The sequence below is a fragment of the Benincasa hispida genome, chromosome 6, assembly GCF_027475165.1.
Source record: "Benincasa hispida cultivar pf3 chromosome 6, pf3_genome.v1.1, whole genome shotgun sequence".
NCBI classification, from domain to species: Eukaryota; Viridiplantae; Streptophyta; class Magnoliopsida; order Cucurbitales; family Cucurbitaceae; genus Benincasa; species Benincasa hispida.
The window spans coordinates 51,803,744-51,827,502 of NC_143483.1; the positions used below are offsets into that span (position 1 = coordinate 51,803,744).

The 23,759-nt window shown below is 32.6% G+C and overlaps 2 protein-coding genes across 4 annotated transcripts; both read right to left on the reverse strand.

Annotated features, from left to right (window-relative positions):
* Positions 1-12,541: 12,541 nt before the first annotated feature.
* Positions 12,542-14,085, reverse strand: LOC120080069 (uncharacterized). The gene is made up of 2 exons (XM_039034623.2): positions 13,267-14,085; positions 12,542-13,090 (listed from the first exon to the last, which is right to left on the reverse strand). Exons 1-2 carry the CDS (start codon positions 13,905-13,907, stop codon positions 12,721-12,723), a joined length of 1,011 nt encoding a protein of 336 aa, XP_038890551.1. The 5' UTR covers positions 13,908-14,085; the 3' UTR covers positions 12,542-12,720.
* Positions 14,086-19,752: 5,667 nt separating this feature from the next.
* On the reverse strand, positions 19,753-23,695 carry LOC150035748 (uncharacterized). 3 transcript variants are annotated; one of them, XR_016530321.1, is made up of 5 exons: positions 22,574-23,120; positions 22,322-22,396; positions 21,503-21,721; positions 21,044-21,230; positions 19,753-20,217 (listed from the first exon to the last, which is right to left on the reverse strand). XR_016530321.1 is itself a non-coding variant. In XM_090314988.1 (5 exons), exons 3-5 carry the CDS (start codon positions 22,335-22,337, stop codon positions 20,093-20,095), a joined length of 369 nt encoding a protein of 122 aa, XP_090171114.1. In that variant the 5' UTR covers positions 22,338-22,396; positions 22,574-22,725; positions 23,620-23,695; the 3' UTR covers positions 19,753-20,092. The 3 variants fall into 3 exon arrangements, 2 of the variants coding, with proteins under 2 accessions (XP_090171114.1, XP_090171115.1); XM_090314988.1 differs by lacking the exon at positions 21,503-21,721 and adding an exon at positions 23,620-23,695 and having other exon boundaries at positions 19,753-20,258; positions 22,574-22,725; XM_090314989.1 differs by lacking the exons at positions 21,503-21,721; positions 22,574-23,120 and adding an exon at positions 23,620-23,691 and having other exon boundaries at positions 19,753-20,258.
* Positions 23,696-23,759: the final 64 nt, after the last annotated feature.

A 23,759-nucleotide genomic window follows, 5' to 3' on the forward strand; every position in this document is an offset into this window, starting at 1 on the left:
AAGGACACCTGCTAAAGTTCTTCAAAGCGGATACTTATGACCAACGTTGTTCAAAGATGCAAGAGAATATGTGATTAGTGTTGGGGTTGATGTCCTAAATCTCGTAGGGTCATATAGTTTGTAATTGGAATGTATAAGCATTTTATTTATGTAATGAAATATGTGATGTTTTAATTCCAAATTAGTTGCATTTACCACAAACTAATAAACTAATATCCAGGATTATCTTGTAGCTTAACATGTATGTAGAGACATACAGGTGGATCATGTTTAAATGATAACCTAAATGGTCTGTAGTAGATGGATAAGACTGGATATTTTATCCTAGTGACACTACGAGTATGATCCACTTTGTAGGTGTTGCAATTGTTGTAAAGTACTACAAACGATCTGATCCTGATCATTCATGTAGAGATATGTGTTGATCTGATCCTGATCATTCAAACAAATGGATGATTGAAACAAATGCTAAAAAAAGTACTACTAAAAAAAAAAAACAAATGAATGAGATTTGAACCTAAATTAAGATTGTGTTGAATGAGATCTGATCCTGATCATTCAAACAAATGCTACTTTTCTTGAAGAAGACCACATCAAGGAACACAGATCCAAAATTAAGATTGTGTTGAATGAGATTTCTAAAGAAACTACTGAATCTTCAACAAGAGTTGTTGAAGAACCTAGTACCTCAACAAGAGTTATTGAAATAAGTTCATCTAATAGGTCAAATCCACCTCAAGTGTTGAGGGAACCTTGATGTAGTGGGAGGGTTCCGAACCCACCTATTCACTATATGGGTTTAACTAAAATCCACGCTATGGTAGCTGATGGTGAAGTTGAGGATCCATTGTCTTCCAAGAAAGCAGTGGAGGATATTGACAGAGATGAATGGATCAAAGTGATGGATCTCGAAATGGAGTCTTTGTACTTCAATTCCGTATGGGATCTTGTAGATCAACCTGATAAGGTTAAACCTATAGGTTGTAAATAGATCTACAAAAGGAAACGAGGTGCTAATGGGAAGGTGCAAACCTTTAAGGCTAGACTGGTGGGAAAGAGTTATACCCAAGTTGAGAGAGTTGACAATGAGGAGACTTTCTCGCCTGTTGCCATGCTTAAGTCTATCTGAATCCTCCTATCCATTACCTCATATTGTGACTATGAGATTTGACAAATGGATGTCAAGACTGCTTTTCTGAATGGCATTCTTGAGGAGACCATTTACATGGTGCAGCCCAAGGGATTCATAACCCAAGGTCAAGAACAATAGGTTTGCAAGCTTAATCGATCCATTTATGGCTTTGATCCAAACGTCGATGAGCCTTGTGTGTACAAGAAGATCATCAACAGTTCAGTAGTTTTTCTAGTGTTACAAGTAGATGATATCCTACTCATTGGGAATGATGTAGGTTTACTAATTGCGGTTAAGAATTAGGTAGTGACCAAATACCAAATGAAAGATTTAGGAGAGGCTCAGTTTGTTATGGGTATTCAGATCTTTAGAAATCGAAAGAACAAAATGCTCGCTCTGTCTCAGCTATCGTATATTGACAAGATCCTTGTCAAATATTCGATACAGACTCCAAGAGGGCTTATTGCCTTTCAGGCACAAAGTTACATTGTTTAAGGAATAGTATCTTAAGACACCTTAAAAGGTTAAGGAGATGAGACGGATCCTTTATGCATCTGCTGTGGGCAGTTGATGTATGCGATGTTATATATTAGACCTAACATCTGCTATGCAGTGGAGATAATCAGAAGATATCAATCTAATCCAGGATTAGATCACTGGACTGTAGTTAAAACCATCCTCAAGTATCTACGGAGAATGAGGGATTACATGCTTGTGTATGGTTCTAAGGATTTGATCCTTACAAGATACACGGACTCTGATTTTCAGACTAATTAGGATTCTAGTAAATCCAATCAGGATCAATATTCACTCTTAACGGAGGGGCAGTAGTATGACGAAGTACCAAGCAAGGGTGCATCGCTGGCTCCACCATAGAGGTTGAGTATGTAGTGGCTAGTGAAGCTACTAAGGAAGCCGTTTGGCTCAGGAAATTCTTGACTGATCTAGAAGTTGTTTCAATCATGTCAAAGCCCAACACACTTTATTGTGATAAAAGTGGTGTTGTGGCTAATTTCCGAGAGCCTAGGAGTTAAAAGCGCGGCAAGCATATAGAGCAGAAGTATCATCTCATCCGAGAGATTATGTATCAAAGGGACATGATTGTCACGTAGATAGCTTCGAAGCACAACGTTGCTGATTAGTTTATAAAGACCCTCACGGCTACGGTTGAAGGTCACCTACAAGATATGGATCTATGGGACAGACCACGTTTAGACTAGGGCAAGTGGGAGATTTATACTGGGCACATTTTATGCCCTAGTTTATTATTTGTGTACTTTGTATTTTGACTATATTGTACACCCCACTAGCTTTAGGTCAAGTGGGAGATTGTTGGGGTTGATGTCCTAAATCTCGTAGGGTCTTATAGTTTGTAAACATTATTGAACAAACTCATTGTGTATTTAATAAAATATATGATATTTTGTTCATTGACTACAAAATATATGATATTTTAGTTGCATTAACCACAAAGCAATAAGCTAACATCCAAGGTTATCTTTGTAACTTAAACATGTATATAGAGACATATAGGTGGATCATATTTAAGTGATAACCTAAATGGTCTGTAGTAAATACATAAGGTTGGGTACCTTATCCTTGTGACACTACGAATATGGCCCGCTTTGTAGGTGGTGGTTATATTTGGCATGTAGAAAAAGAAAAGGTTTCTTCTTCTTTGCCAGAAGGTCAATTTTGATAGTGAAAAAAAAAATACAACAAAAGAGTTATGTGTGTGTTTGTGTTTTTTAGTGAATTCTCAATCCTTCCTCCTTACCATTAAGTTTTCCCTCAAATCCAAAATAGCCAGAGCCCATCACTCCTAGGTTCTCATCCTGAGAATACCAAGGAAACCTTTGTCGTCGTGTTCGAACTTGTTCGAGTTTTTTTTTTGTTTGGAGAAAGTCTTCAAGTGGTTCGTGTTCTGTTCAAGGAAAAGTCTTAAAGAAAGGTCTTCAAAGGTGAGGTTTCTAAAACCCTTTATTAGCATGTTGTAATTTAAAAATAAATGCATATTTTGTTTCTTGTTTACTGTAAAATTTATATTCGACTAAAAATGGATTTTGGTCGATCCGCTTCCACTGAAAGTTCTCTGCTCATAGAGTTCCTTTATAAAGGATAGTAATGAGGAATGATTTAAATTGTTCAACTCAAATGAGAAAATTTTATATTAATGAGATTAATATATAATGGTTAATTGTAGGTATGATCTATAATCAATATCATGTAAAAGAGATTATATTTGAATTCAAACGAGAGGTATACATATAAATATGTGATATTTATATGTTAATTAACTTCATATTAAATATGATTTAATATAGTTATTTAATTGATTAATTAATGGTTATTTAATTGATTAAGAAATAATGGAGATTGGAGGTTAGTATAAGTATATGATATTTATGATCATTAATTAAATATATATTAAATAAGATTTAATATATGGTTATTTAATTAATGTGTCAATTAATTAAATAAGGGTTATTTAATTAATTAGCACTAAGGATATAAAGAAAATTCTTGAAGAAGGGGTTAACCTTTCTTCATATAAATATATCCTTATGGCCCATTAGGGCAAGGAGTTTTTATTACACAAAAATCTAGCCTCCAAGCCTCTACCTTCTCTCTAACTTCTCTCTAAAAATCCTCTACCTTTTTCCTCCTCAAAAGTTCTTGGAGACCACTCGTCCAGGTTTTTTGGAATCCTAGAAAATAGTAAGATAACTTTGTTGGTGGTATCCTTCTTCTTGGAGAAGCTCGAGATCGTTGATAACGATGGAAAAGGAAAGCTAGAGGAATCAACAAAGGTGAGTTTTTATTTCTTCTCTTGTTCTTCTTTTCTAGCATGCTTATGTTTTTATTTGAATGTTTATCCTACAAATGCATGTTTTATTTTACTATTCTTGTTTCCATAAGAAACAAATATCTAAATGTAAGGCGTTCACACACTTCCACGGGAATTTGATTCCTTCAACCCTATCTTGAGGTGTTTGTTGAGTTGGCATTGTGTTTACGTTGATTTTGATTAGAATAGAGATTCTTCTTATACCTATTATAATAAATATCAGCAGTGTGCCTAATATTTCCACATACCTAGCAAGTGGGTTTATAACGGCATCTCCCTCAACCTTTGTTTCCATTTTCGCCTCATTTGTTCCCATTAAAGCTTTGTTGATCATTGTTCTAAGTGAATGTAGATTTGTTCTCATTCGAGTTCTTGCTGTAGGCCACATTCCTAGCAGCATTGTGATTGAATTCAGCTGATACCTTATAGGTATTTTGGTGTTTAAGTCGTTTTTCATATGAGAGAAGGTTAACCTGCATATCAAGCCAAGATATATCACCTTTACCTTGAATTTCGACAACTACAGGGTTGTATATCAGTTTAATCCCAATAGAATTTGCGATACCAATGAACGATTATTCATTGGACTTCTAGCTTGCCCTAAGTTGTCAGCATGAGATTTCATCAGATTAAGATATTCAATCATTTTCATGTTACCTTTGTGGATCTGTTGGAACACTTGACAAAGGTAGTCTTCTTCAGATCTTGATTGGACGCCAAATAAAGCTTGAATCGCTTCCCATAGTCCTTTGGAGTTCTCATAACCTATGAGTTGAACCGCAACTTCCAATGTCATGGAATTGTAGAGTCATCCTAGTAGAAGTTGATCGGTGGTTATCCATGCCTCGTACTGAGGATTGACAGTCACGACTATCCTTGAGCTTGATGCACCACTACTGGTAGTAGACTCGGTGTTTCTAGCATTTGCAACATCTCCACTATCACCAGCATTAGTGTTTCCTTCTGTTGATTCAATGAATGTCGGTGAACAGGGGCTTATGCCGAGCAGATGTCCTTTCGCGAAAGATTAGCATTGCTAGGGTCTTCCATAGAAGATAATTTCCTTTACTCAGTTTAACCATTGTAACCTAATTAAGTAGTTGGTTCAATGGAGGGCTGCTGAATGACGTGGTTTCGATGACTGTAGTTGAGGTCGCGGAGGATCTAGCATTGGCCATTTGAAAGCTTTGATACTAAATCAAGGTTGAGAGTAGTTTGAATTAGAGAGAATTTCCTCTTATCTTTCATATTTCATATTGAGAGGTCTTATTGACCCTTTTATACACAAAAACCCTAACAATCAGGGTAAACGAACATTTATGAAAAAATACATAAAAAGAATAATATAACACAAATGTCACAATACTATTGTTTGGGAAGAATATTCCTTTTAACAGGTTTGTGCTTGTGGAGTCTTTTAGAATTTCGCCATCTCATCCTTTGAATTTGAAGCTTCTAACTAGCTATTCCCAGCTATACTAACTAAGATGATCAATTCACAACCAGTAATACGTATAATTTCTTCTATTTGGCATCTGTTGGGAGGATTGGAACAAAGGAATCATGATGGCCTGATTGCACCTGTTGATTGGATTTGGTCTTTGTATGCTGAAATATGTTGGGACTGTGGCGATTTCTGACGAAAAGAGCGATCTGTGAGAGATTTAGGAGAGGTGGACAGGATTTTTCTGATGGAGTTCATTGATGAAACTTAACATTGATGATGCTTGCCATCCAAATGAACAGGGGGTGGGTTTGGGAGCTATTTTACAAGATGAGTATGGCGAGGTTGTCGCTTGCAGGTGGTTTTTCGGGCCGAGTGTTTGGAAGTTGAAGTAGGTGAGATTTTAGCTCTGCTGGTTGCATTGCAGCTTGCTAAGGCGTCTGGGTGCGAAATTTTGTCTGTTGAATCCAATGCACAAGGGGTAGTGAAATTTTTTTTGGAGATGTCTTTTACTAATTCTCCTTTTGGCGTTATTTTTGCTGGGGCTTTTTGCATACTTCATGTGGTTGCTTTCAATTATATTTCTATAGGATGTAATATGGTGGCCCATAATTTGGTCAATCATGCTTTTCTTTCTTCTATTTCTTATTCCTTGACTGTTGATTTTTCTTATTAGCTTTTCCAAATTCTCAAATGGTTAGGGCTAAGAAGGATGGTTGATTTTTTATTGATGGTCACCTGTAAGCCCTTGTTTTTTTTTTTTTTTTTTCTCGTTTATGCTTAGGATTAACTTAAATAAGTGAGTTTAGAATTTACCTAAATGAATCCCATTAATTATATGACCTAAAATGTTAAGTGTTGAAGTTAGTAGTTGGAAATTACTCTACAAGTGCAAGTTCACTTTTATTTATTTAGTAACTTAGTAGCATTATTGATTGTTAGAGTAATTGATTATGAATGGGTGATTGGCTATAGAATATGAATGTTGATTGTCTAAGTGTTAGAAAGAAAGAAGAAATAGAAATTGGTAGGAGAAACAAAGTGGGTCGAGAGTAAGGAGGAGGAGTGTTTAGGTTGAAAAATATTTTTAAATTAATTCTTTGAATTTATAAATTAATTTAACTTGATAAACTTAATTAAGGATGAAAAAAAATAGGAAAAATGAGAAGAATCCACATAAAAGGACAAGCAAGCAGTTGGTTGACTCAAAATGATTGGATGAAGAAAATGTAGTTTTTGGCAACATATGAAGGGCATTTTTGGAAGGCTAGTTCTTCCAATTTACCTATGCTATCTTTGTGATATTTAAACCAAATGAAAGTTGATTGAGTGCAGAATACACCATAGGGCTATCAGAATGATTGGAGATAAAAAAAACAAAAAAAAAAAAGGTTTGAGAAAACTTGAAAGAAACAGAAGTTGTCTGAAATCAGGTGAATCTGAGCTTGTTGTTTTGAATGAGTTTTCAAGGCACTTAGAGAAGGATTTTGACGCCTAAAATTTTTGCTAAGCTAGTTTAAATATCCCTCTTGAGTTTCATAAAATATATTTGAAGTTTCTTTGATTGGAAATAGTGTTTTGAAACTTTAGCAAAAATCAGGTTGCAGTAGGAATTTCACTGGGCGAAGACAGCAAGCAACCACCCCCCCCCCCCCCCCCCCCGGATGTCACAAGCACAAACACTCGAATATGGGACGAGCAATTGTGCGACACCTGCTCTAATCTGGCAAGTAAGTCAGCGTATAAAAATTGAAAGTCGCAGACGGTGTTGGTATATGATGCAGCCTCACTTCACGTTTTGAGAGAAAATGGTTTTATAAAATGTCAGAGAGAAAAAGCATTGAAAACATTATCATTGAATGCATTAAAGACCGGCAGTTACAAGAAAGCTTTGATTGCAAATAGCACATCAATACATTGGTCGGGGAGTTGACTAGTGGGTTCCTCTATAGTGCATTCTAGTAATTTCTAATATTCCTAGCTTGCATATCAAAAGTGGCGAGCGGGCATTCGCGTGCAAAAAAAGCATGAAATCAAAAACAACTTGCTAAACTAATTACAAGACTTAAAGATAGGATTGTTGAGGATGGTTTGGACATGTAGCCATGGGCTAACATTATCCTGGACAAGCATGTCCAAGACACTAGACACCCCTAACTGCACACCTGATGTTCGTCTGCCTAGCCACTCGTGCGCATCTTCCGTTCACCGGCCCCACCCGCGCATGCCTCTATCATGCCAATGCCCCCCAGCGCACCTCCCATACCCACCTACGCATGCCCATGCCCAACCTTGCATGCCCATGCCCATTTTTTGTGTCCAATTGTTTGTTTTTTAGTATTTAAGGTATTTCCAATTAGAATTTTCTTGATATTTTGAACCTAAAATGAATAAATTTGGATTTTAAAGTGATTTTTGGGCTATTTTGGATAATTTGAGAAAAATGGACTTAAGGAGCAAAATGTGAGTGTTTAGGAGTTAAATTGAGTTCAATTGGTCTCATTGAATCACTAAGGGTTGTTTAGGGTTAATTTGACATCTTGTGAGTGTCTAGTAACTTTGAGATTTTTTTTAGGTCAAATTGAGATCAAGAGGGTTTATAAGCCAAGGAACTCATATTCATGACTGTGAGTGGTTTATTTTTTTAATGTTTTAATATGAAAAGTATATATATATGATAGTATACTTTGATTTTGAAATGTGATGGCATGATCTATTTTACTTTATTATTATTTTAAAAATGCTTTAATTTTGATTTTTGAATTCCCATTGATTTGACATGAGCTGCATCTATGAAAATGTAGTTTGGAACCTGATTTTACATTATTGTGATTTGTTTGGTTTTGTAAGAAAATCTTTTAATGGGGGATTTACAATGTTGAATAGTTTGTGAAAGTGGTTTCAAACTACTAATTCTTGTACCCGAGAAATGATTATTTTTTTGTACTACTTGAATGTGATTCAGTAGCACCACTTAGGCGATTAGAAGGCTACTGAGGTCAAATGTGGCCGAGTATATTGGGAAGTCTAGAGGAACCTGCATCTGTAGCGCCACCCAGGTTATCAGGGGGCTAGCGGGGTAAGATGTGGCCGGAGTATACCAGGAAGTCTAGAGGAACCTGCGTCTGTAGCGCCACCCGGCCGATCAGGGGGCTACCAAGGTTAGATGTGGCCAGAGTATACTAGAAAGTCCAAAGGAACCTTGGTCTGTGGTGTGTATCTATATTTAGCCTTGAGACAACTTTGCGTGTACGTATGATCTTATTATTTGGTTTACACCACGGGGGACATTCCTTGTCCAGAGTAACCTGTCACTGTAAACGAGTATTTAGGTAGAGAGCTGGTGTAGTTTTTTATAACTTCTAGTACTTTCTAACGTGCTTTCTATGAAGTATGATCATTCCATTATTTGAATAACACATGTTTGAGATATTATTGACTCTTATAACTTTGCCAATGATTTATTGAATGATTTTTATAGATTTCTTTGTGAACACGTGTTTAAGATGTTACTGAATCTTATATATTTTACCAATGTTTTACAAAATGATTTTGATGAATTTCACTGATGTTTAAGAAAGAGAAAACTTTTGTTTATATGAAATTACCATTCACAGGGTTTCAGGTCATGTTTTCAAGTTCTTTGTGTCTGATGAGCCGTCAAACACCACCAATGCTATTAGATACATGCTATATTGTTTGTGCATATATTTGAGAGTATTCCATGATAGTAAAAAACGTTTGAGTTACATGTCATGAGAGATTTTGTTAAAAACAATCCTTACTATTGGTTTGTAAATCTTTTTAAACAGTACTATGATTTAAACTAAGTTGAATTCTTAAACTCAATTAATGAATGTAGACTATTTTTGAAATTGGTTTGGAAGTCTGGGTTTGATCTTGAGCACAGGATATATCATGAGTTGGGATGTTAGATTTCATAGAGAGAAGTGATGTTTAACGTCTTCACGCTTCGTTCTAGGTTAGAGGAGAAACCTGGAACAAGGTGTGACATCACCGCTTTTCATATTACAATTTATTGATTACGTTTATTGGAAGTAAATACAGACTTATTGTTTTATTAATAAGTTACAAATTTGGTTCATTAACTTTTAAATTAGGGTCTATTTGGTCTTTAAACTTTTAAATGTGAGTGTCCTTGAACCTTCAATTTTGTATCGAACAAGTCTCTATATGTTAACATTTGTGTCTAACACATCTCTCGAAACTTTTAGTTTTGTATCTAATAAGTTTTTTTATATATTCAAATTTCTAAAAAATGAATTAATTGATCATATTCAATTAAAAATATAATTTTTGTCCCTAGACCATAAACCTTTAAATTCAAAGTCAAAATCTAAAAAGAAAAAAAAACAAGTTTAATTTTTTAATTTTAATTTGGTCTTTGAAAACATTGCTAAAAAGTGGATAACATAACATAGAAATGTAAAAATGAAAGTCGAGTACATAAACTTAATTTTCAAAAACTAAAAACTAAAAAAAAAAAAAAAATAGTTATCAAACGATGTTTTAGAGATTTATTAGACACAAGACTGAAAGTTTAAGCATCTGTTAGTCATTTTTTGAATCTTGTGAATTTAATTGACATAAAATTAAAAGTTCAATGATCTATTAAACATTAACTGGTAAGGGCCTGTTTGGTTCGCAATTTAGATTATGTTTTATGTTTTCAGATTCACTGAGTTTGACGAATATATGTTTGGCAGACAACTCGAATTCTGTTTTTGAAAGCTACTTTTGGATTTTTTGATCCAAACCGTGTAAATTCTATAAACAATATTTTTATATTTTCATTGTATCGATAATTTGAATTTTAAAATTTAAAATGTAGAATTATACTAAATAAAAAAAATATTTAGGAATATAGTATGTCATGTTATAAACTCGATTCATTTTTTAAATTTAAATATGAATTATGTAATGTATTATAAATTAGGTTAAACTCAAAATTTGATCTCAATGGTTTGGATAAAATTAAATGTTATTCCATATGGTTTTAAATTTTAGAATTTAGTTCCCATAGTTTTATATAACTTCATATATAGTTCATGCGGTTTGCTAAATCCTCTTAAATAATCTCTACAATAAAGACTGTTGATGAAGCTTTTATCAAACCATAGGAAGGGTGTTTGGCTCACCAATATGAGTTGAGTTAAGTTGGTATAATATAATTGACCAACCAATTTTAAATGTTGGTGGAGTTGAGTTGTTATGTTTTACCAACTCTCCCTTCTTTCAATATTTTCAATGGTTCCACCCATTGGCTACTATCGGTGACTATTGTGGTCACATTCCGGTAATCAACTTCAGGCTCTGACAAGCACCTCCGATGAAAACTCCAACGACCAACTCCATGCTCCAACAACCACCTCCGATGATAACTCAGTGATCCAACTCCGACGACCACCTTCGTGCAATGATCAATTTCAGGCTCCGGTAATCACATCCGACAACAAACTCCAATGACCAACTCCGATAAACACCTTCATAGACTTCAACAACCACCTTCGACTACAAACTCCAATGAAAATCACCTTCGATGACCACCTTCAAGCAAGCAACTCCGACGACCAGCTTGGGGCTTCAACAACCTGGTGACCAATTTCAGGCTCCGACAACCACCTCCGATTACAAACTCTAGCGAAAATCATCTTCAATAATCAACTTCAACGACCACTTTCAACTATTATAACACTGATGACTATTAAAGTATGTTGTAGGATTGTAGATTATATAAATGATTGTATTTTGTCTACATTAAATACAATATTTATACATAAAAATCTATAAATTATATCTTTATTTAATTAAATTCACATATTAAATGAGAGTTAAGAATGTTTAGACGAAAAGTATGTATGTAATTAAAAAGTATGTAATGTATAACAGACAAACCATAAAATGAAGATTTTTTCCTAAAATATTTTCGAGTAAGAATTAGTGAAAATTGGAAATTTGTTCTCTGATAATCCTTTAAATTTGGAGGAATTGAAAGTGAAATTGTTGAATAAATGCAATGACATTCCATTGGCTGCTAAGATTATGGGAAAGATTCAATTAAAAAAATCATGACAAAGTAAAAATACAGAACAACAACTGGAAGGGGAAGAAAAAGAAGAAGATGATAATAAAATTCATGGAGAAAAATTAGGAATCAAAAGTTTTAATTTCTCTTTGATTTTTCATTTTATTTAACTATATTTCTGCAAGAAATGTAATAGGTTAATTGTTATTCACTAACCAAAAAAGAAAGAAAGTAAGAAAAGAGAAGAAATTTCAAAATTAAAAGAAAAAATTGCATTCCATATTTTATTCAAATAAATATGGGTAGAATTGTTGAATAAAAAAGTTCCAAACAAAAATCGTAATCATAAAAGCATAGTATTTGGAGTTCAGAAAATTGCATCAGATACCCCAATCATATGACCTCCACTCTTTACTCCAAACACAAACATCTAAACTCAAACCAAATAACTTTGCACCCTAAACATAGATATATAAACTCTACAGATATATAAACTCTACAAACATATAAACTCTAAATATTCTATTCCAACTTAGCGTCCCAAACAACCTCAGAAGGTAAATCATAATTATAAACCATAATATCTCAACTTTAACTTCCCTCAAACCATAAGGACAAATTTTAATTTTTCTTATAAATTATATAATGTTACAAAATAATAATTATACAAATTTTTTTAACATAAAATTATGTTCATAAATAAATTAATTATAGCTCATGGTCAATTAATATTTAGTGGATAACTACAACCAATTTGTAATTGTTTAAATTAGAATTCAATTTCTGAATACTACTACCAAACACATATCTATAAACATAAAATATAATTCTATTTTCATTTAATCCCTTATTTTCAAATTTTTGTTGTCAAATTCTCTACAAAATAGATCTTAAATATTTTATAAAAATAAGTTAATGATATTATCTAAAATAATTTTAAGGAAAACTTCTCAACACCAAATCTTGAGAATAGCTAACGAGCGTAACTCAACTAACATAAACTTGTATTATTAACTTCTAGGTTAGTTGTTCGATTTTCCACTCACCTTCAAAAAGAGGGAAAAAAAAAACTTAATAATCAAAACACAAAATTTAGATTAAATATTTACACGATAATCTAGAAAATGAAAAAAAAAACTATATATTTACAAAATACAAATCAAGAAAATAAATATTTCAGAAGCAAAATTTGAAAAATTAAAAAATTAAAATGCAATTTTTTTTCCACACTTAAAAAAAAGTTCCGACTTTCAGTTCTTCCTCCAAGCGTACAACAACAGAGAGAATCCGCCATTGTTTCCGCTTGACCTTGACGATGACGAACACGAGCTCCTCCCGCCGTCGCTGCTGCTCTCCTCCGCCCACTGCAACACACTCGAGCTCGAACCCGCCGGCGACATCGCCGGAAACGCCGCTTCCGGCGTCGATCCAATTCCGGCCGCCGACGATGACAAGCACCGCTTCATCAGCTTCCCCTCGGCTCCGATGACCTCTGGCCAAACCCCGCCTTCTCCGACTTGAAAAACGAAAACTCCCGGTCCGCCGCCGCCGCCTCCTTCACTTTTGACCCAATTGAAGACGTCCCAAAAAAAGTCGACGGCGTTGCCGCTGACGAAGAACCTAATGTGGGACAAACAAGGAAACAATGGAATCAAAAAATTCAATTCCCATCAAAATGTTTGTTTTTCAAGAGAATTTTATTGGTTATTTTTCATGTGCATTGAAAACATCAAGTTGATGGTTGTTATTAAGAGATCAAAATAAAATTCAAATCAAAATAGTTTTCAATAACCAACCTCTCATTCCCTCTGAACTTCCATGCAAGTCGTTTCACAGCAAGTTTAACCTCTCCATCGACGGAGACTTTCAAGACTCCACTGCACAGCTCGACTGCAATCTCTCGTAGTGATCCCAAGAAGTCGGCCCTGGAAACATAGTAATTTTGTCGCTCAAACACGTGATCTCGACGAGACAAGAGCGTGGAGTGGTCCCGTAGGGAAGGATCCGACAGGGCGACGGTCTTAGCCCGTCGGGCAAAATCGTCAAGGAGATCGCCAATGAAGAATTGAAGTTTGGCATCGTAAGAGATGGCGAAGTAGAAGGAAGAAATGGGTTGAGCTGAGTTGGGAGTGTACTTGGCTTTAGAGAAGTCCCAATGGAGCTTGAGCTTGTGGGAGTTGGGGAGGGAGATGGATTTGGAAGTGGGAGAGAAAAGGGAGAAAGAGGAGGGGGAGAGAGAGATTGTGGTGGAGAGAGTGGGAGAGGAATGGAGGGAGAGAGAGTGAGAAGAGAGAGAGAGAGACCAAGTGAGGGTGAGGAGAGTGGGGGAATTGAAGAGATTGGTTTGGTAAATGCAACTAATTAGGGATTGTGGTGGATGTGGCTCATTGGACAGTGTCGACGAGATGGAGGAATGGCTAAAACAAGATGGAACCATTTTTTGTGTTGGTCAAAAATCTTCAACTTTGAGAGATTTTCAGCTCTCTCAATGGGTTTCCACAACTGTCTCTTTTTCTTATTAAAAGGATGGAGAGAGAGAGAGAGGTATTTGAGTCCAATGGGTGTGTGAAAATGTTTTTTTTTTCTTTATTAAAAAAGAGAGACGGAGAAAATATATATATATATATATATATATATATATATATTTGAGCTCAATTGGTGTGAGTGTGTGTGGGGAAAGAGGTGGATGAATTTGCTTGTCATGTTAGCATCCTTTTAAAAATAAGTGGATCAACTAGTGTTAAAAAAAATTATTTATTAAGAAATATCATAGTGTAAATAAATGAAGTATATACTTTGGACTAGCCAAAATTTTTTAAATTATATATATGGGAAATTAAATCGAAGTAAATGGCATAATTCGGTTCAACTTTACAGTTTTACCTTTCGAAAGAGAAGTAACTAGAAAGGGTTAAGCGACAACCAGTGAAACTTACTGTCTTGCATGCAGAAGAAGAGAGAAAAGGTTATTGCATTGCGTGAAACTGTGCGACGAACGATGGAGAAATGATTCGTGAGGGAGATGTAAAATAGAATTTTATTTCTAATGAGATATTAAACTTTTGTTTTAGGAGTGGAGTAGACATTGAAATTTATGACCTTTTTAGTGTTTAAATTAAGTTTGGTAATTTTTTTTAATTATTATTATTAGTAATAATTGAGTGATTTTTTTCTCATATTTATGGTTTGATAAAGGTACTACATCTTCAAGAGAGGCTAGACTAGGGTTGTGTACCTATTTTATTGATTTGGTGATGTAAAATAAAACTCAATTTTATATTTAGAATGAAAACAAATAAGTGGGTTTGAGTTGTATTTTGTTTCATTATAAATTATTAATGATATGACATGTCAATCCATCAAAAGTCCAGTTTTATTCAATTGTCTTTATTAGTGAATGACTTTGATTAAGAATTAGCTATGACATGTTATATATATTTTCTTGTCCAAAGTTCAATCTCAACAGATTAATAATTCAAACTCATAGCCTTCTTTTTCTTTTTCTTTTTTAATACCTTTTCCTTTTAAAAAAAAATTACTTAAATTATTTTTATCCATGGAAAACAATCTCTTTTAAAAAAATCAAAACTCAATGATACTCATAGAGTAATATCGTTATGAAAAATCTGACATTGTTTTAAACAAAAGAGAGACAAGAATTCGTCCACTAAAAAATGAAAGTTGTTTTAGCTCACATTTTGAGTGAAGCAAAAAAATAACTTTAGATCTAATTGTGTATATACTTAAACTCGATTTGATAATAAATTTTATGTTTTTAAAAGTTAGGCTTCATTTATCCTAAATTTCACAATATAGTTTTCACATTTATTAAAAGAAATACTTGAATTCTTAGTCAAATTTTGAAAGCTATTTTTTTTAGTTTTTAAAATTTGACTTGATTTTTTAAAGACATGGTTTGAAAGTGGCTTACAAAACAGAGGAATTTATAGGTTGAAATAGTATTTACAAGCTTAATTTCCAAAAATAAAAATTAGAATCTAGATTTTGCCATCTATATTCTACTCATATTTTCAAAAACCAAACCAAAATTTGACACCGCAAAAAATGTTTTTCAAAAACTAATTTTTGTTTTTAGAATTTAACTAAAAATTCAAGTATTTTCATGAGATAAGTGAACATTATTATAGAGAGATGTGAAGAAAACAAGCATAAATTTCAAGGAAAAAAAACTTACATGTCTTAAATTGTGAAGAGAAATAAATAAAACGAACTTAAGTATATGTTGTTTTTGAGTTTAGTTGTGTATAATTAAAGAGTGCATAATATAATCAACGAACCTATAATTTGAGATAAACGAACTTACATATTAAACTTGACATCGCAAAATTATAGAGTATATAAACTTTTTTTTTTATATGTGAGATGAAAAAAATAAACTTCTAACTTCAAAATTGATGGTATAAACACGCCACAAAAATATAATTTATGAATCATAAAACATGTATTTTTTTAATGGAAAAAAGAAAAAGGGTTTTTTGTTTGTTTGATTGGTTGAAAGAAGAAACTTTTTTGAATCATTGATGAGAGGAACACAAAAGAAAGCAAAGCACTAAACTGAATGTACACTCATTAGAGAGAAAAACAGTTCAATTGTGTTGGATTCCTTGATTTGCGCCTTTCAATCAGCCAATCTCATCTATATGAATAACTTAGCTGTTTTGCACTTCCCAACTTTATATATTATTATTATTATTATTATTACTCTTTTCTTTTTTCTTTTTTCTTTTTTACATTTTTTATTTCTTTTTTCAATCAAAATAAATAAATGGTTGTTTGTTGATGTACCCAAATTCCCTTAAAAAAAAAATTGCCTTTGCTTTCTTTTAGCCAACTCAAAAGGGGTTAGGCATATGAGGGACCTGAAGAAAAATTCTTTAACCATTTTTATTTATTTATTTATTTATTATTATTATTTGATTGACTTGTGGGTGTGTATCAAACCATGACTTTTTAAGAATATTTTGAGCCGGGACTATCCTAAGACTATACTAATCTTACTACAATAAATATTATTTTGTAATTTCCAATTAGCTACAATGAATACTATTTCAAAGCCCTTCATTTACTTCCGTTTTTACTATTTTACATTCATAATTTTTTTATTCTTTGCTACAACGTTTACTATTTTCTTCTTAAACTAAAATAGTTTACACCTCAAACACATACTATAATAACCAAAACTAAAATAATCTACCCTCTAAATATAAATTATTATAACCGAACTATAATAACTAACTCATTGCTCTAAACGCTCTCTTAGTTTTTAGGAGATTCTTTTTTTCTATTAAATACTTTTTTAAAACTTTCTTTAATATTACTATTTTTTTTTGTATTTTAAATTTATATAATTTTTGGTTGAATTACAAATGTATTGCATGTTTAGATTGACTTTTTAAATGCTTAAAAAGCACGTCGATGTAAAAAAATATTTTTAAACACTTAAAAAGTCAATCCAAATAGATATTTAACTCAAAACTTTAAGCTTTGTGTCTATTTGGTCCCTACATTTCTAATTTATAAATGTAGTCCCTAAACTTAGATATTTTGTAAAATCATAGATATGTTATACTTTAAAATGAAAGTTTAGAATCTCATTAGATAAAATTATAATTTATGAATAGTAGATTAAATAATTTCTTACTGTATTATCTACTTTTCATCAATGGTTTAAAAAACTAAGTTAAATTGCTTTCAAAAAATTGTTTTTGTTTTTGGAATTTGACTAAGAATTCAACTATTATACTTAAAAAGATGCAAATCATTGTAAGTGTTGATGAAATAAGTTTAATTTTCAAAAACTAAATGATTAGTAAATGGAGCCTTAATAATTTATTAGACACATTTGAAAGTTCAAAAACTAATTAGATATAGATTTCGAAGGTGGATGAGTAAACTTTCGGTATTTTTTTTTTTTTTTGGTTTTGATTTTTTTTTTTTTTTTCGTTGACAATGGGAGGAGCGAGAATGGATTTCCTTTTGATACATGAACGTTCAAAGAATAAAATGAAAATGTGTTTAAAGTGAAGAGAACAATATTTTTGATGATGTGTAGAGAATTCGAATGTATTAGTTTTAGTGTTTTCTTTGAAGATTTTTCATCATGATACATTCCATTTTGATGGTATCAAAGATAATTACACTCCTATACATAAGATTTGGAAGTTTCTAAGATGAAAATCATTTGCTATCTTTCTAATTATGGCTTATATATATTTAAAAAATGTATAGGTGTTTGGATTGCTAATTTAACATTCAGATTACTGAAAATCTAATTATGAAGAAATTTGTTATCTGAAATCATTATTACTAAAAATGTTGAAACATGCGTTTGGATGTAGAGTTGAGTTAAATCTACTGATTTTTAATGCATGTGTTTGGATTGTATAGTTGGATTGAGTTTCACTATTTTTTTCTTTTACATGTTTTAGATTTTTTTTTAATAGTTTTTCAACTTCATGTACCTGAATTTTTTATGTTATATAACTCTCAGTCTCATTATTTAGGCTAACCTTTTAAATCATAATATTTTGATATTCAATTCTAATTTTTATCCTACTAACAATATATAATATATAATGGTTTAAATACTACTTTGGTCCTTATACTTTTGAAGTTGGTTCATTTTTGTCCTTATATTTTTGGGATTGGTTCATTTTTATCCTTATACTTTTAACTTTGGTTCACTTTAGTTCCTATACTTTCAAAATGTTCATTTTGGTGCTTGTACTTTCTTCAAATCATTTTTGTTCTTAAACTTTCAAAAAGTGGCCATTTTAATCTCTAGAAAATGAAAGAACCAAGATGGTCACTTTTTCAAAATACAAAAACCAAAAAGAACATTTGGAGAGTATATGAACCAAAATGAACCAAAGTTGAACGTATATTGACCAAAATGAATCAAAATCCTAAATATAGGACCAAAATAGTACTTAAACCCTATATAATCTAACAGCTATTTTTTTATCATTGGACAAAAAACAAGTTTTTATACTAACTTATTTTTAATTGAAATTTTTTTATTTTAATTTCCAGTTCTAACTTTGATATATGTTTGTGGCTATTATTTTCCAATATTATTAAATACTCTTTCTTCACAATGTATATACTTAATAAGATTGAGCTATCTTGTGTGAAGTTATCAATGACATGACCCTTTAAGAGATAAAATGATGCATTCAACTACTCCTACATTGACATCTGTCTCCCTTCTTGTCTTATATGAACATTCAAATTCTTAAAACAATAATTGAAGATAAGCCAAATTCTTTTGTGAAAACCTAAAAATCTCAAGCCCCCCACCCCTAAATATTTATGATCTTAGGTCACATTTACACGGGGAAATGAATATAAATCAATCACAATTCGTTTCGTGGGTTCCAATAGATTATTTTAAAAGTAGGATGTACTGTATCATTCGTAATTATAATTAAAAGTAGAATCTAATGTACCATCCGTATTGAGATGGGAAAGTCCTCAATCTAATTGCGTCTGCGTGAGGCCTACATATTTGGTAAGAATATTTGTGTCTAAACTTCCGTCATTTGCCCTTTGAAATGAGGCGATACCGCTTTACGGATTGAAATGGGAAGATCCTCAATCCAATTGTGTCTGAATATGCAATGAGACCTACATATTTGATATGAATATTTTTGTCTCAACTTCCATCATTTGCCCTTCAAAATGAGGCGATACTGCTTTACTGATGTAAATATCGATAGCGATTTCGGCCCCTTTAACCCCCTTTTCTTTGTCTTACTGATCTTACCGATCTGGCCTATTTTGTCTTACTAATAGAAATATCATTAATGATATCGATTACAATTTTATAACCTCATTTTTTTTTTGTCTTACCGATCGACCAGTTATTCGAAGTATCAGTAGTGATCTCGACCGCTTTAACAATTTTATGGCGATGTTCGATGTTGTCGATCGAAAATGGCATGATGAGGGTAGTTTTGTCATTTTTCGTTCCACCTTTGAATTAATGATTTGAAATAAATAATCTCAATCACAATCATATTGCTTTTGAAAAATTAGATGAATAAATACGAACAGTCACAATGACGTTGGTTTATAATTGAGGTCCATTTTGATTGATGGTCCAAGTAAAATCAACCTTGCATGATTTTTCATTCTCCCCATGTAAAAGTGACCTTAGTAAAGTAAAGATAAGATGGAACTAATTACGAGAAATAGTGATGCAATGAAGAAAAAATGGTTTGCCTTTTATTGCCGTTAGTTTTGTACCTTTTGTTCAGAAGTTTTGTTTATTTTTAGTGAATTGTTTTAATCGTATTAATAATAAGATTGGGTTGAAATAAAAGTAGCAATGTATCATACAATCAAACCAAAAGAGAGAGATCTATGACTACGAGCCTGAGAAGTCAAAACGTGAGCGATTGAGTTACATTTGCAGATGACGAGGTAGTCTTAGACTGAACCATGATGCAACAAATCACGAATAGAATCAAGAAAAGATTGAACCTCATCAGCATAACAAGCTTTTCCTGCTATAAGATTCCAAACTATGAAAGAATCTATTTCTGCTCGTAGAGGGAATATGGCAACTTCAAGAGCTTTAAGAAATGCCTTCATAGAGAGCTATAGTCTCGATAAATTCAATAGAACCAACCAAAACTTGTGACCTTCCATGGAAAGCAATGTATTACCGCAAGAGTTACGAACCATAGCTCCAAAAATCACATCACATTTAATGACAACCGCATCTGCATTCACCTTGAAGATTAGGGGAGACGGATGGGTCCATCTAGGGACGTTCTCAGCGCACAAAAATAAATAAATAAATACATTTTTTTAAAAAAAAATTGAAATGAAGTAGGAGCGTGCTATCTAGTTCAAACCAACGAGATATACTAGCCAGACATAAACAAATATACAATATCAGTGTATTTATTTTTTATACAAAATAACTAAAAATATAATCATTTATTGCACATCTAGTGAAACATTATTACACTAAATCGTCTCAGTTATACTTGCTTTTAATTCTCAAAAGTTATGAAATTATTAAAATTAAACATCACCATTGTTAGGGATATCAAATAGAAGTTTGTAAATTTGAAACAAGTATTCAAATAAAAAGAAGTTGGTTATGATTATAAACCCAATAGTTCAAACAAAATTGTGGCTAAATCTCATAAAATTAAAGTTAGACAGCTACTATGTTCATTAATAAAATTAATAAAACTAGATCCATCTAGGTGACATGGTTTGAAGCAATAATGCTGTCCTCCAAGGTTTTCATGTGACAAGAGAGAGGAACCTTCTAATTTATTAACAAAAAATGATGGTATGAAGAATGAGATGGGAGATGCATTAAATATAATTCTTGATATTCTCTCTCTACCTAAACTAACAGTCAAAAGAAGCTCTGTTAAAGGGTCTGCTTCATATCGAATCACACCACTTGAAACTGACTAAATAGTCTACTTTCTATGCATCTTCATTGAATTTTTTTTTTTTTTTTTAGAAAATTTTGGGTGTATTGAACAGCAATTATTTTGTTGGAAACAAAACAAACAAAAGAGGTACCTTAAATAATGAGGGATGGTGGACCAGATCATAACCTCAATTGTGTTGCCTTTGGACAGCCAAAATGACAAAACCAAGCATATGATTGAAACATCAATTTGTGAGTGTATTTGCCCATTATCTGCATCTGCATCTGCTTCAGATTCAATTTTTGGCTCAGAGGAGGACCCTTGGTCAGCTCCTTCACCTGTTTAATCATACAATGAACTTTCATTATTAAATGATCCTATGAATCAAACCAACCCAAACAAAACTATCTTGATTTGGTTTGATCCTGAGAATCTCTAAAGCTGAATTGATAGGTACATTGGTTAGGCTAAGAACCAAACTAAAACAAATTGATTCACGTGTCTTGAGAAGAGACTTCGTTATTGAATAAAAGAACTAATAAGAATGCCGCGATCTAAATTAGATCTCTCTATGATTGAGAATAGAGATGAGATAAGGATAGAGATATACCTGTTTTTTATTTTCATTTTCCATCTCCGTGAAATTTTTCGTTTCGTTTTGTGGGGTCAAGAGGGTGAAATCCCTTGAGAGAAAATTGTGGGATCAGATTCCCCATTTAGTTTTTATACAAAAACTAATGAGAGACGGGTTCTCACAAATCTTCACGGAAAAAATGGACATCTCTAATTGAGAATATTTAAGATCTCGATTAAAGAGATCAAATTGTTCCTTCAAAGACAAGTGTCCCCCGTCAATATCAATATTGTAGTTAGACACTGTCAATTTTTTGTGTCTTTATGAAATGACAGCATTTCCTAGCTTTATGTAATTGTCTAGACCTCCTTTCTTTTTCCTTTTTTTCTTTTTTCTTGGGGGTACATAAAGCTTTAACAATATCTTGAATACATTTATAAATTCAACATCTAATACATTACATGTAACTTCAAATTAAATAAAACATTGGATTGGACAAATAAAAGAAAGATTTGTATATATTGAATTTCTATTCCATAATTTATTTAAATAAGTGAATCAGAAGAGTAAATGAGTCATTTATGTAAAGCTACACTGATGAAATAGAATATTTAAAAGTTCTAAGGCTAAAATAAAAGACAAATACGAGTTAAGAAAAACAAGAGATTTTGTAGTTCATAATAAGAAATATCAAACGTCAACCGCAATAGTTATTGTTGTTACTTTCCATTTTATGGAAGTAGAACAAAAGAGAGGATGTCCCTTTTAAAATCAACAAAATATTCCCTTTTTCCTTAGTAGGGGGAAAGTAAAGGCCGACCAGGAGCAAGAAAATCACAAAAAGGAGAGACATACCTTCCTCCCCTTTCATGTCAGTAATTTCATCTGAGTTTCCATCTTTGTCATCCAAGCATCTTCACCATTGGCATCCTACAGAAGTGACATGAAATCAATTACATATTATGACTTTTGCATTAAAATGTTATAGACATTACGACGACTCCGTTACCTTTTCTGGCAACGTTATTGTAGTCGGAAACATGTCCACTAACATAAAGTTTTGAAAAATCCAAACATTTCAAAGATAGACAGAGAAATGGAAATTACCGAATAGCACTCCTTCGCATATGTCAAGAGTGAGTCTATAAAGAAAGGGCTAGTGGAAACTTGAACCGGGATGGATGTAAGCGTGATTCTAATATTTGTTATAGCTTTAAAAGCTATGGCAACATTGTCTCAAGAACCTATGGTAAAATTGCCTGAAATATCTACATGTAAGTTGTCTTCTGCAGTTAAAGAACAAAGCCTAATCTCTAAAGGTCTGTTTGGGAGGCTAAAATGTAATCAGGATTACAATGAAATGTTAAAACCAGTGTTGGAATAGGATCGTAAAGTGTGAAAACAATGGGAAAGAGAGTTCGGTTGAACATAGTGGAAAGAGAATGATTACAAAACAAGCCCAAAGTCCTTAATCCAAATGTGGACTTGAAATTACAACCCATTATAAACATTCCAGTCTCCCAAACAAGCACTAAAAGAAAATGAAAACTAAATACAAAAGGTTAGCACATTTCAATCTCTACTGATCAATAAGAGAATAGTACACATTGGGGGAAGGATGAATTAACACACCTTCAAGAAGAAATAAAATGCTTACAGCAAACAAATCATTACACATAAAATTCAATTCCATAACCTACAGATCAGTAAACTTTAAAAAATTTCAAATATGTCAAGGTGACCTATCAAACACTTTTAAACTTCAGAAACGGGAATCTATTAGAAATTTCTTAAAGTTTGAGAACTTGATAATCACAAATATGAAACTTATAATTTAACCATCAAACAACCACATAGAAACCCCTAAACCAAAACCCTAAAAAGTACAGTAGGAGAATTTGGAACTCAAATGCAGGGAGTATCAACTGTCAAATTCCCCATTCGATTCTCTAAATCTCATTAGGATCGAATACAACACTCGCTTAATCTACAAAACAAAGCCCAATAACCAATGAAAGTTGCTCTGAAATTCAGTTTTCCCCCATCAAATCTCCATTATCGAAAACTCCAGATCACTGATACAATGAACATAAAAGATCATACAACGCTAAAATTATACTCCAACAGAAATCTCAGGTTCTACGCAGACATACCTGACCCAGCTTCTACGCTTTGGGGCTTTTGCGCGGTTTTTTTTCCCTTCTTTCCATACATCAATCCAACGTCTAATTACCAAATTTAAAACCAAAAGTTTAGAGGTTAATACACAATTTTCTCTAGGAGTTTGTTTGAT

What these genes read in the sequence shown, in the direction of transcription:
- LOC120080069 (XM_039034623.2), bottom strand. Translation starts at nt 13,907, where the DNA reads ATGGTTCCATCTTGTTTTAGCCATTCCTCCATCTCGTCGACACTGTCC. An exon ending in AAGTTCAGAGGGAATGAGAG is followed by an intron (nt 13,091 to 13,266) that starts GTTGGTTATTGA and finishes GTCCCACATTAG; the next exon opens with GTTCTTCGTCAGCGGCAACG.
- LOC150035748 (XM_090314988.1), bottom strand. An exon ending in ACCATCCCTCATTATTTAAG is followed by an intron (nt 20,259 to 21,043) that starts GTACCTCTTTTG and finishes GAACGTCCCTAG; the next exon opens with ATGGACCCATCCGTCTCCCC.